The 12,503-nt window shown below is 37.7% G+C and overlaps 2 protein-coding genes across 2 annotated transcripts in view; one reads left to right on the top strand and one right to left on the bottom strand.

Annotated features, from left to right (window-relative positions):
- Positions 1-12,503, bottom strand: part of LOC133335151 (laminin subunit alpha) — a 607,777-nt gene that overhangs the window by 245,101 nt on the left and 350,173 nt on the right. The gene's annotated exons all lie outside the window — the stretch shown is intronic.
- LOC133335180 (ATP-dependent RNA helicase DDX54) lies at positions 828-12,035 on the top strand. The gene is made up of 10 exons (XM_061543485.1): positions 828-1,338; positions 1,414-1,593; positions 1,651-1,733; positions 8,801-9,344; positions 9,420-9,599; positions 9,657-9,820; positions 9,909-10,319; positions 10,376-10,648; positions 10,714-10,875; positions 11,295-12,035. The coding sequence occupies exons 1-10, from the start codon at positions 828-830 to the stop codon at positions 12,033-12,035; spliced, it is 3,249 nt and encodes a 1,082-aa protein (XP_061399469.1).

The raw sequence follows: 12,503 nt of genomic DNA, 5'->3' as shown, positions 1-12,503 counted from the left end.
CCTGCCTGCAGACAAAAGACAACCCTATGCAAAATTTCAGCACCCTATCTCAATTCCTTCAGAAGATAGCGTGATTACAACAGACGGACGGACATGGCTAGATCGTCTTAGAATTTTACCCTGATCAAGAATATATATACTTTATAGGGTCGGAAATGAATATTTCGATGAGTTACAAACGGAATGACAAAATTAATATACCCTCCATACTATGGTGGAGGGTATAAAAAGTACTGGAACAGACCATTTGTTGGCGAAGGTTTGCGTACGACGTCGCTTGATTCTTGGCAGAACGACGATTAACAAGCGAATTTTATGAAGGCTGGAGTCTTGGAGGCTTCCCACTGTTCTTTTGAATCTCTCTCTCTTTTATTATTTTTTTTTTTTTCGTTTTTCCATATATAGTTCCTTTGCTCCAAATAGTTCCTTTGCTCCATATAGTTCCTTTGCTCCAAATAGTACCTTTGCTCCATATAGTTCCTTTGCTCTTTATAGTTCCTTTGCTCCATACAGTTCCTTTGCTTCAAATAGTTCAAAAAAGGAACTGGATCAGAGAAAGGAATTATATTAATTAAAGAACTGGAACTAGTTCCGTTCGTTCCTTTCTCGGAATAGTTCCAATGAACTAGTTCGTTGCGGAACTACCCAACTCTATTGTTTTTGCTTACACGTGCTCAACAAATACAAAATAGAAACAAGCATTTACGAGGCACGGAGATAAATAATAAATTAACAATGGCAAGTTGAAGTTAAATTATATTTTATTCGCTTATAATCCGGAATGTTATTTACAGGTCAAGGTAAACGATTTACCTGGTTTTCCATCTATGGATGGTGGAGGGAATGGCGAAGGTAGTGATCTTCTGAAATCGAAGCCTTCTGCGAAGGCGAAGAAGAGTGGAGGCTTCCAATCGATGGGGCTAAGCTATGAAGTGATAAAAGGCATAACGAAGCGGGGCTACAAAGTCCCTACACCTATTCAACGCAAAACCATTCCATTGATTTTGGAAGGCAGAGATGTGGTTGCCATGGCCAAGACCGGATCCGGTAAAACGGCTTGTTTCCTGATACCTTTATTCGAACGTTTGAAGAGGAGAGATCCGACAAAGGGGGCCAGGGCTTTGATTTTATCACCTACACGTGAATTGGCTGTCCAAACGTACAAATTTATTAAAGAGTTGGGGAAGTTCATGGATTTGAAAACGATTTTGGTTTTGGGCGGTGATTCTATGGATTCACAATTTTCAGCCATACACACGTGTCCAGATGTAATAGTTGCGACGCCTGGAAGATTCCTTCATTTGTGTGTTGAAATGGATTTAAAATTGAGCTCCGTGGGTAGGTTAAATGCACATAAGCAAAATGAATTTAGTTGGGAATTTATGTAGAGTTGATCGATTTGTTTCATTTCAGAATACATTGTTTTTGACGAGGCTGATCGTCTGTTTGAAATGGGATTTGGTGAACAATTAAATGAGACTCTGCACCGCTTGCCCCAGTCCAGACAAATGGTTCTGTTTTCTGCAACTTTACCAAAACTTTTAGTTGATTTTGCCCGAGCTGGCTTAAGCGATCCGGTACTAATACGTTTAGGTATGTCCTGTTGTTCTCAATTGTGAGTAGAATGTTAATTGCTATATATTTTTGTAGATGTGGAATCCAAGCTGCCCGATGCCTTAAGTCTAAAATTTGTGTATTGTCGTTCTGATGACTATGCTATGCTATGCCAAGATGTCCTCCACTTGGCCCATCGTGAAACTCCGACAAGACATCTCTTATTTTGGAATCTGGGACGACGATCAAGTTCCGGTGAGATTTACCGTCCCCACTTTCCCATTTGCGATATAGGCAACCATCTTTTATAAGCAGACTGTCCCACTGGGCCCAATAGGATTTTAAAAGAAGGCTTTCGGAGGTAATTTCTTTGCGACTAGGTCGCTTGCCCGTTTCTATGGCCGAAATTATTTTGCCCAGAATGGGATCCCCTCGTTGTTCCGTCGACCAATCTTCTCCCGACTCAAACTGCAATCGTCGGACATCCACGATATTCTCTTTGCACTCAGCCTTTGAGCATTGGCTGTATTCTACCTTGCATGGCCGACGAGACAGGGCATCAGCATTACCGTGTTTTCCGCCTTCTCTGTGCTCGATTCGGTTTAACGGTGACTCATTGGTGGAATGTTGAGCCATTCTTCTACCATCTTTCGTTGGAGGTGGTGACGATGACCTGGATCGTTTGCGCTTAGCTCTGCATTCGCGCGCAATATGACCTGCTTTATCGCAGTTGTAGCATCTAACCCTGGGCTTAGTCATCCCTACTAACTTTGTTTCTTCTATTATCCGCCTCATGGCGTCCTTGATCAAGTTAACGAGAGATTTGTGTTCGCAACATTCGGTCTCCAGTTGGCTAATCTTGTGGGTCTGGGGCTTAACAACTATTCTTGCCGTCTCTTGGGCAAGGGCAAACGACACAGTTTCGGCAAACGACGCTTTTGGTGACGCATATGTTGCACATTTAATCTCAGGGTCACGTATGCCATTCACAAAGGTTTCGATTTTCATACGGTCCAGCAATGGGTGATTCTCTCCTGGATACGCCATTAGCACCAAACGTTCCACCTCAGCTGCAAAGTCTTGCAACGTCTCGTTTGCCCTCTGCACTCTTCCCCTTAATTCCATAAGGTAGATGTTTTGTTTATGTTCGCCACCGTACTTACGTTCCAGTGCAGCAATAACATCTTCATAGTTGTTTCTAGAAGCGACAGGAATACTCTGTATAACATCAGCAGCACTGCCCTTCAATGCCAGAAGTAGTGCAACCGCTTTGTCGCTGTCGTTCCACGAATTTCTAGAAGCCACTGTCTCGAACTGTAACTTGAAAACATTGAATGACGTAGAGCCGTCGAATACAGGAGGTTTGATTTTTAGTGTGTTATCAGGAACTCGCACCGGACCACCCTTAATTTCCAGTTCTGATATTTTCTTCTCCAGATTCGTAACCCTGTGGTCGTGGACCAGAAATTTCTCATCCACAGACAGAATCTTCTCGTCAACCGACTGCACTTTCTTATCCAACTCTTTTATTTGGACCTCCACGGTTTCCACTCTCCTTCCAATAACTTCTGTAATGTTCTCGAGTTTATCCATCATTCTTCTCGAATTTTCCTCGCTCCTTCTGTAATTTTCCTCAAACATTTTAGCCAGCATTTCTCTTAAATCGTCACCCCTGGCAGCTACTGACGAGGCTTCCCCACCGTTGGATTCGCTAATTTCCGATAAATCCACTTCATCCTTACTGTCAAACTCATATGTATCGATGTTCATACCACGGCGCCCGAACTCATCCAACAGACGTTTTTGTAGCTCAGCCTTGTTGCCAGTAGAGGACAATTCCAATTTATTGAGCTCCTTCTTCAAGTCTTCCACTCGTAGATCCTTGAACTTCATCGTAGTATTATCGTAATCTCACTTCCGACACCAATTGTTACGTTCTTGGATTTTACTAAATCCCGTGTAGACGTTGTTTTATTTCCCGATACAATTCGTACCAAATAAAACGCGGGTTCTTTCAGATTACGATTATTACAATGACTTTATTCACACAACTTTACTTTGCACTTTACTTTACACGACGGTTTCAATTCGCGATCTGATTCACAACTGACTCACTGCCTTTCCATTCCCTCTATTTATATGAGCCCTGCCTGTCGCTACAGAAGTTTCTAGACGATCTGGTAACACCTAGATCACGAACAATCTACCAATGCAACAAACACATTGAGTAACAATAACAACAACAAACTTACTGAGTGAACAATAACAACAACAACAAACTTGAGTAAACAAACTTACAATAACAACAACACATATACAGGCGAGGGAATAACAAAGAAAGAGGAATGACGTTTAACAAGAATTGTATGACAATAACAAAATAGAAAATGAAAGAGGAAATGGAAGGATGTAGAAAAATCTATACAGTGGTTGTTGTTGTGAAGTTATTCAAATAAACTGCGTAGTAGAAATTTACGTTACAATTCAAATTCTTAAATTAACGGAATTCATCTAAATTAACTTAAATCTAAAGTTATATTCGTAACAATATATTCACTACTTATTTCAATGAACTTAATAAAAATCTGGATACTATGAAGAGACTATGACGACCGCGAAAATGAAAATCGGTTCAGTTTTCGATATATGTTCGACCGATTTAATTTAAATGGTGTAGCAAAGTCCCTATATATCTTTCGATTTTGAATAAATTTGGCATAGCATAATGAATTGAGTCTAGAATGATATGTGCTAAGTTTCGAGAAAATCGATTCAGATTTAGATATAGCTCTCATATATAGTTTTGTCAGATTTTATGTAGAAGGTGCACCAAAGCCCCCCATTCTCGGTGTCATATTTTTTTTAATTCGAATCTACTCTTGATATAGCCGATTTATTGTGTCAGCATCAAGTGACGGCAAGAGTGATTCTCAAACGCATTTTTCTCGAAGCAGAGTTTTGAGAATGGCGGGCACGATAGCTCATAAACTAATAATCCAATCGGTTTGTTAGTACCCAATTAATAATAATGAAACATTTTTTATACTTTTTTGTTGGTTTATAATTAATTTATTGCTGATTTATTGCCATAAATGAGTTTTATTTTTAATCACTTAATAATTTTGTGTAATTTTATTTTTTTGGGAAGATTTTTTTTCTTTTGAGGAGGAAATAAAAATTTTGAAGTGACGGAGGATATTTTAGGCATAACAAAAAAAGGAAAAATTGAAAACTAGTGAGCCGAGCAGTATAGTCGAACGGGGCCGACCATATGATACCCTACACAACTTCAGCGGAAATTTGATTTCTTGTAGTTCTATATTCTGAGCTTGAGCAATATTTCGCAATATTTAAACCCTCTTGGTCGACTAGAGGTCAAAAAATATTACAAATATTCAGTACAGCCCTTCTAATCGCTTGTCCAGATTCCCTTCACCGTGGGTTGTGTTGTGCTATTCGACCTGTGGCCTATAGATCGACTCGTAAAAAACACAAAAAATTATGTTTTCGGTCCACGTCAGCCCAAAATTATTATCTGATCATCACCGAAAATTAATCGCTATAGAACAAACATTTTGTCATTTTTCACACAAAAGTCAGGGTCTATTTGACCCGCTAAATATTGAGCGATCTTTATCAAATCGGGCATGTTTATTCTTTGCCCCGATCCCATTCTCCGAGTAAAAATTCGCAATGTTGGGATCAGAATTGCGGCCTCTGGAGCGACCAGAAAACCGACAAAAATAAAGTATTTGGTCCATTTCATCCCCTAAATATTAACCGATCTTTACCAAAAACAACAACATGCAAAATTTCGTGAAGATTGGTCCATAACTGTGGCTTGTATCGTGTTTACAAATTATAATGGATAGACGGACACACATGTCTAGATCGACTCAGCTAGTCGAGATATGACGATCGCTATACTTAAAGGAGGGTCTATGACCAACATTTCGCGGTGTTACAAACTCTTGGGGCTGCACAAAGCTATAATACCCTGAACGCATTGTTCTTTTTGTATTCATGGGTCATTATTTGAATACACATCATAATTTTCAGGCATCCACATCAACGAGAAATAAACATATTGCAAACAAATTAAAAATTTATAAACATTTTAAAAAAATTGGAAAAATTTCTTCAGTTCAACCATTAGATCCCAATCAGCCTTAATTAAATCATCACGGAAACATTTTTGGTGATTCACCGGGTAAGGGTTCACTTTTAACCCAAATCTCTTGACCTTTGCCATTTTCGACCATTACACCCATGACAACGGGGTCACGACTTTTAAAGATGAACTGTGGCAGGGGAACACGGCAATTGATTTAAATAACTTCACTTTGGTTACCATATTTTTCAAAATAATTAACATTAGGTTCGTTCGTTTACTCAATAATTTGTACGAATTTGTACAAATTATTACAAAATGTTGTTCGTTTACCCAAAATTCCAGTAAAAGAGAGTGAATTGAGAGAGCAGATTTGACAGTTGTGTTACTGAGTATTTGCAAATTCTTACAAAGAAAAGAAGAATTTTCTTGTACCATCAGCTGATATTTAATCAGCTGTTTTGTTATGTTTTGTAAACAAACAAAAAATTGTTCTCAAGAAAATTGATTGTTTTGTGAATTTTATTATGATTTTGTATCATTAAATACCAAAATGGATGAAGAAAACGCAAGTATTTAAAAATAAGGTAATACAAGAGTAATTGGCGAACGATTTTTTAGGTTCAAAAACCAAACAAAAAAGTGTGCATCCCTAACATGTCTGGAACACCATCGGTTATGTCCACCCCCATATCAATTGCAGATACAGGAATAACAGGTCGCAACCCTTTAAAATGTTTGTGGGGAACAAACAACATCAATTTTCCGCTTGTTATCCATTTTTCTAATAAAAATGCTGCTTTTTAGTTTGCGCGAATTTGTTTGTTGTTTTAATCAGCTGTGTCGAAACTATATTTTACTGGATGTTGTTCGTTTACTTTTTGCAGTTTTCTCTCTTGAGAAGGAAAAATTCGTATTTACTCTCTGCAAATTCTTACTGAGTAAATATTACTGGGAAAGTAAACGAACGAACCTATTGCTGTTAAGTATTTTTTGGTACATTGCAAAATACTGTTACATTGCAAAATACTGTTACTATTGCTGTTAAGTATGTTAAGTATTGCTGTTAAGTACATTTTCCATAAAATGTGTAGCCCTCTATAGCACAAATTTGACACTAATATTGGAAACTGCGTCTTGTCAAGTCTTTACGATTGTAACGATTGTATGTCTCTGATTTGCTTTGCCTAAACCTCATTCGTAAACAACACGGTTTCCATTTAGTCTCCATCCCACCTATCCCACCTAATTCGTAAACTTTCGGTTATACCATTTTGAGTTCATCTTTATCGGCCATTTTGTCTTCTCCTCCCATTCGTTAGCAGGTGGAACGTTTTTCAATTTTTTCAGTCGTCGTTTTTATTTTAGCTCCGTTCCAAAACCTAAAAGAATCTACTAATTTTACAAGTTTTGCAACTTTTTACTCGAAACCCGTTCCTGAACCCATAAAACTGGTAAAGCATTGAATCAAATTTAAGAGAGCACAAAACAAAATGGCTTTCTCTTTGTAAACTTTTTGTTATGTTGATTTTGAAGTATTGCCATCTAATTTTGGCATATTTACTAGATTTGCATTCCCGAACTTTTCAAATTATTTTGTACTCTGAGACTTGAAATGTTTCCCTTTTACTAGCTTTACTATTAAACAAGTGAAAAAGCGTTAAGTTCGGCCGGGCCGAACTTTGGATACCCTCCACCACAGGTATACTGACAGGTATTTGAAATGAAAAAGTGGACCGATATTTATAATTTTAAATAGAGATATTTGGTACCCAATATGAACCCACTGTACCAAATTTCAGCGAATTCGGTTGAAAATCGCGCTTAAGAACCTCAAAATACCGAAAATTTGGGGTGCCCTTATATGGGGGCTACCAGAAAAAGTGGGCCGATATTTATAATTTTTAGTAGAGATATTTGGTACGCAATATGAACCCAATGTACAAAATTGCAGCGAATTCGGTTGAAAAGCGCGCTCAAGAACCCCAAAATACCGAAATTGGGGGGTACCCTTATATGGGGGATATCCGAAAAAATTGACCTATATTTAAATTTTTTTGTGGAGAGATTTGGTACCTGCTAAGAACTCAAAATACTAAATTACAGCCAATTCGGTGAAAAATACGATAAAAACCCAAAAAATACTGAAAATTAGGAGGTACCGTTATATGGGGGCTACAAGAAAAAGTGGACCTATATTTATAATTTTTTGTGGATACATTTACTACAAATTCGCTTGAAAAACGCGCTCAAGAACCCCAAAATACCGAAAATTGGGGGGTACCCTTATATGGGAGCTATGCCTAAACGTGGACCGATATATCCCATCTTCAAACTTGACCTGCCTGCAGACAAAAGACAACCCTATGCAAAATTTCAGCACCCTATCTCAATTCCTTCAGAAGATAGCGTGATTACAACAGACGGACGGACATGGCTAGATCGTCTTAGAATTTTACCCTGATCAAGAATATATATACTTTATAGGGTCGGAAATGAATATTTCGATGAGTTACAAACGGAATGACAAAATTAATATACCCTCCATACTATGGTGGAGGGTATAAAAAGTACTGGAACAGACCATTTGTTGGCGAAGGTTTGCGTACGACGTCGCTTGATTCTTGGCAGAACGACGATTAACAAGCGAATTTTATGAAGGCTGGAGTCTTGGAGGCTTCCCACTGTTCTTTTGAATCTCTCTCTCTTTTATTATTTTTTTTTTTTCGTTTTTCCATATATAGTTCCTTTGCTCCAAATAGTTCCTTTGCTCCATATATAGTTCCTTTGCTCCAAATAGTACCTTTGCTCCATATAGTTCCTTTGCTCTTTATAGTTCCTTTGCTCCATACAGTTCCTTTGCTTCAAATAGTTCAAAAAAGGAACTGGATCAGAGAAAGGAATTATATTAATTAAAGAACTGGAACTAGTTCCGTTCGTTCCTTTCTCGGAATAGTTCCAATGAACTAGTTCGTTGCGGAACTACCCAACTCTATTGTTTTTGCTTACACGTGCTCAACAAATACAAAATAGAAACAAGCATTTACGAGGCACGGAGATAAATAATAAATTAACAATGGCAAGTTGAAGTTAAATTATATTTTATTCGCTTATAATCCGGAATGTTATTTACAGGTCAAGGTAAACGATTTACCTGGTTTTCCATCTATGGATGGTGGAGGGAATGGCGAAGGTAGTGATCTTCTGAAATCGAAGCCTTCTGCGAAGGCGAAGAAGAGTGGAGGCTTCCAATCGATGGGGCTAAGCTATGAAGTGATAAAAGGCATAACGAAGCGGGGCTACAAAGTCCCTACACCTATTCAACGCAAAACCATTCCATTGATTTTGGAAGGCAGAGATGTGGTTGCCATGGCCAAGACCGGATCCGGTAAAACGGCTTGTTTCCTGATACCTTTATTCGAACGTTTGAAGAGGAGAGATCCGACAAAGGGGGCCAGGGCTTTGATTTTATCACCTACACGTGAATTGGCTGTCCAAACGTACAAATTTATTAAAGAGTTGGGGAAGTTCATGGATTTGAAAACGATTTTGGTTTTGGGCGGTGATTCTATGGATTCACAATTTTCAGCCATACACACGTGTCCAGATGTAATAGTTGCGACGCCTGGAAGATTCCTTCATTTGTGTGTTGAAATGGATTTAAAATTGAGCTCCGTGGGTAGGTTAAATGCACATAAGCAAAATGAATTTAGTTGGGAATTTATGTAGAGTTGATCGATTTGTTTCATTTCAGAATACATTGTTTTTGACGAGGCTGATCGTCTGTTTGAAATGGGATTTGGTGAACAATTAAATGAGACTCTGCACCGCTTGCCCCAGTCCAGACAAATGGTTCTGTTTTCTGCAACTTTACCAAAACTTTTAGTTGATTTTGCCCGAGCTGGCTTAAGCGATCCGGTACTAATACGTTTAGGTATGTCCTGTTGTTCTCAATTGTGAGTAGAATGTTAATTGCTATATATTTTTGTAGATGTGGAATCCAAGCTGCCCGATGCCTTAAGTCTAAAATTTGTGTATTGTCGTTCTGATGACCGGTATACAACATTGGTAACATTGCTAAAATATGTTATACCACAAAATGCACAAACTGTAGTATTCGCCGGCACACAACACCATGTCGAACTAATTTCATTTGTAAGTAAATATCTGAAGTAAAGAACATAATTAAATAGCAAACACATTGAATTAAAATTATTGTGCGACTCAATATGTATTTGTGCAGATTCTTACTGGATGTGGCATAACCAATACCTCTGTGTATTCTAGTTTGGATCCATCGGCTCGTAAAATAAATACTGCAAAATTTGTCAACAAAAAAGTATCAGTACTGATTGTCACTGATGTAGCAGCTCGCGGCATTGATATTCCTAGTTTGGACTATGTCGTAAATTTGCACTTCCCTGGTAAACCCAAACTGTTTGTGCATCGCGTAGGTCGTTGTGCTCGCGCTGGCCGTACTGGCACAGCGTTTTCAATATTTTCCATGGAAGATGCAGCTCATGTTTTGGATTTGCACTTGTTCTTAAATCGCGAATTCAATATTAATGATTCCAAAGCAATTGGTACCGTTCCCCAGGAGTTACTTGAAGAGGAACATCTCACAGTGATGGAAATAAAAAAGAATCATAATATTGTAAGTGAATTCTACTTATTGTTACATACAGCTTATATAATGTCCTGTATTTTTAGAGCGGAGTATTGCGAACAAGTGAAAATGCTTACAAAAAGTATTTGTCTTCGAGGCCAGTGGCATCTACAGACTCAAATGCTCGAGTTAAAAAATTAAAATTCTTTGCCCTAAAACCATTGACGGATTTTATTGAACAGGCCATACCAAAATTAGCAGATGCTGCCCAGTCGACAAGCAAAAAATCTGCCGAAGAAATAGCCGAAGAAGAGCGTAGATTACAAGAACAAAAACACGATTTACTTTTGCAGATGAAAAGCTTTAAGCCTCATAATGTAAGTTTGTTGCTATTCACATTCGTCTTGGTTTTTTTTTATTTTTTTATTACTTTCCTATTCAGACAATATTTGAATTAAATAACAGCCAAAAGTCGGTGCCTTATCAGATTATGAAGGCTAAACGTTCACAACATTCGGAAGTTATCGAAAAATATCGATCTAAAATGGAGGAATTAGACAAAGAGGAAGAGGTCAAACTGGCAGAGAAATCGAAACCACAAAAGGTACATAACATTCACAATCAAAATCATTACATACACATTAATTTGGGTCAAAAGTATTCAGCATACCTATACGATTTATGAATCGAAATTCCGAAATTGGGTAAAACTTCGCTCACCCAAATTCCTTAGAGTGGAATTTAAAAGTAATTAACTGCTAGTATTCAGAAATAAGAGTGAATATATAAAAACTACGGAGTGCAAATTGTGATATGAAGAGCGAAGAATAAGATTAATGACATTGTATCTCATAGGGTATTATAATGCAATTTTGAAAATTTACTTAACGCATTTAGTTACCGTTGGTGGATACTTAACTTTTTATATGTTTAACATACAACACTTTCATCATTTCAATACTTTAATCAAATATATAGTACAATTAAATCAAAAATATCATTTTATATAATCCAATATTACAGGAAAGTAAACAGTCTGAAGATGCCGATGAAGAAGAGATCAATTCAGCGTTCAAAAAAGTGGTTGCACCCAAAAAGCGCAAAAATATGGATGACCTGTACACAGAGAAGCCCAAAAAGAAAAAGAAGTCTAAAACAAATGTAAAGGATTCCGAAAATTTCATACCATATCAGTCTGCCGACAAACACACTGAAGACGGTCTGGCCATTAATAATTTCGAAAGGCAAGCAATGAAAGCTGAATTCTCAGTTATCGATCGTGAAACGAATGAAGTTCGTCATAAGCCTGGCATGAAAAAGTGGGATCGCATAAAGAAGAAAATGGTTGCCGTGCAAGATCCCAGGGCAAACAAGATTCGTACCGAATCTGGTGCTTGGATTCCATCGTCCTTTAAGACTGGCCGTTATACGGAATGGAAGGAGAAAACTAAAATCGAGGAACAACTGGCCAAAGAAGCTGGCAGTGATGATGACACCTTCAAGCCTCTGTCGCACGAACAACGGTACCCTGTCAGCAGACATGCCCGACACAATGCCAAAGTTGAAGCCAAGAAAAGAGCTGGAGTGGGCGTTGACAAAGAGTTGCGTACTCCCGAGCAAATTGTCAAGTCTCGCATGCGCCTTGAGTTTATTAAGAAGCGTAATGCAGAGAATACTGAGCGGAAGGCAGAGAATCGTAAGAGAAGTATGCGCAAGAGCCAGAGACCTGCAATGGCATCCAAAATGAAAAATAAGAAGAAGTGAATACCGAATACTATTAAGATAATATTTCTTGTTTGTATAGAAATTTGAAATAAATTAATAAACAATGTTATTAACAATTTTATTTTTTTTTAATTTACTGGAGTAGTATAAGTTATGTTGTTTTGCGTCACTTAAATGTCCTATTTTTCTTTAATACTGTACATAATAAAATTAAAACGTTTAATCGAATGACAGATTTACTGTGAACCTTGTGCCCCAAGGTTCTGTTTTGGGTGCACTCTTGTACATTAATGACAAGTTGCTCGCCGAGAAAAAACACTTTCTTATTCTCACATTCACATGTATGGAACTACCTTTTTCACATGTTATTCAAAACATATCAAATGTAATTCGAGAATTCCATTTGTAATTCACAACATATAGTTTGCAATTCGAGAATTCCATTTGCAATTCACAACATTTCAGTTGTAATTCGAGAATTTCATTTGTAATTCCTAGAATACCTTT

The sequence above is a fragment of the Musca vetustissima genome, unplaced genomic scaffold, assembly GCF_032173495.1.
Source record: "Musca vetustissima isolate MV318-11 ecotype Yass unplaced genomic scaffold, APGP_CSIRO_Mvet_v1 utg1735, whole genome shotgun sequence".
Taxonomy (NCBI): Eukaryota; Metazoa; Arthropoda; class Insecta; order Diptera; family Muscidae; genus Musca; species Musca vetustissima.
The sequence above is the reverse complement of the archived record's forward strand: the minus strand, read 5'-3'. Positions and strand labels throughout refer to the sequence as shown.

Bases quoted from the DNA above. Each gene is read 5' to 3' on its own strand.
- LOC133335180 (XM_061543485.1), top strand. From the start codon at position 828: ATGGATGGTGGAGGGAATGGCGAAGGTAGTGATCTTCTGAAATCGAAG. The intron at 1,339-1,413 runs GTAGGTTAAATG...GTTTCATTTCAG, and splicing joins TTTAAAATTGAGCTCCGTGG to AATACATTGTTTTTGACGAG. The intron at 10,320-10,375 runs GTAAGTGAATTC...CTGTATTTTTAG, and splicing joins TAAAAAAGAATCATAATATT to AGCGGAGTATTGCGAACAAG.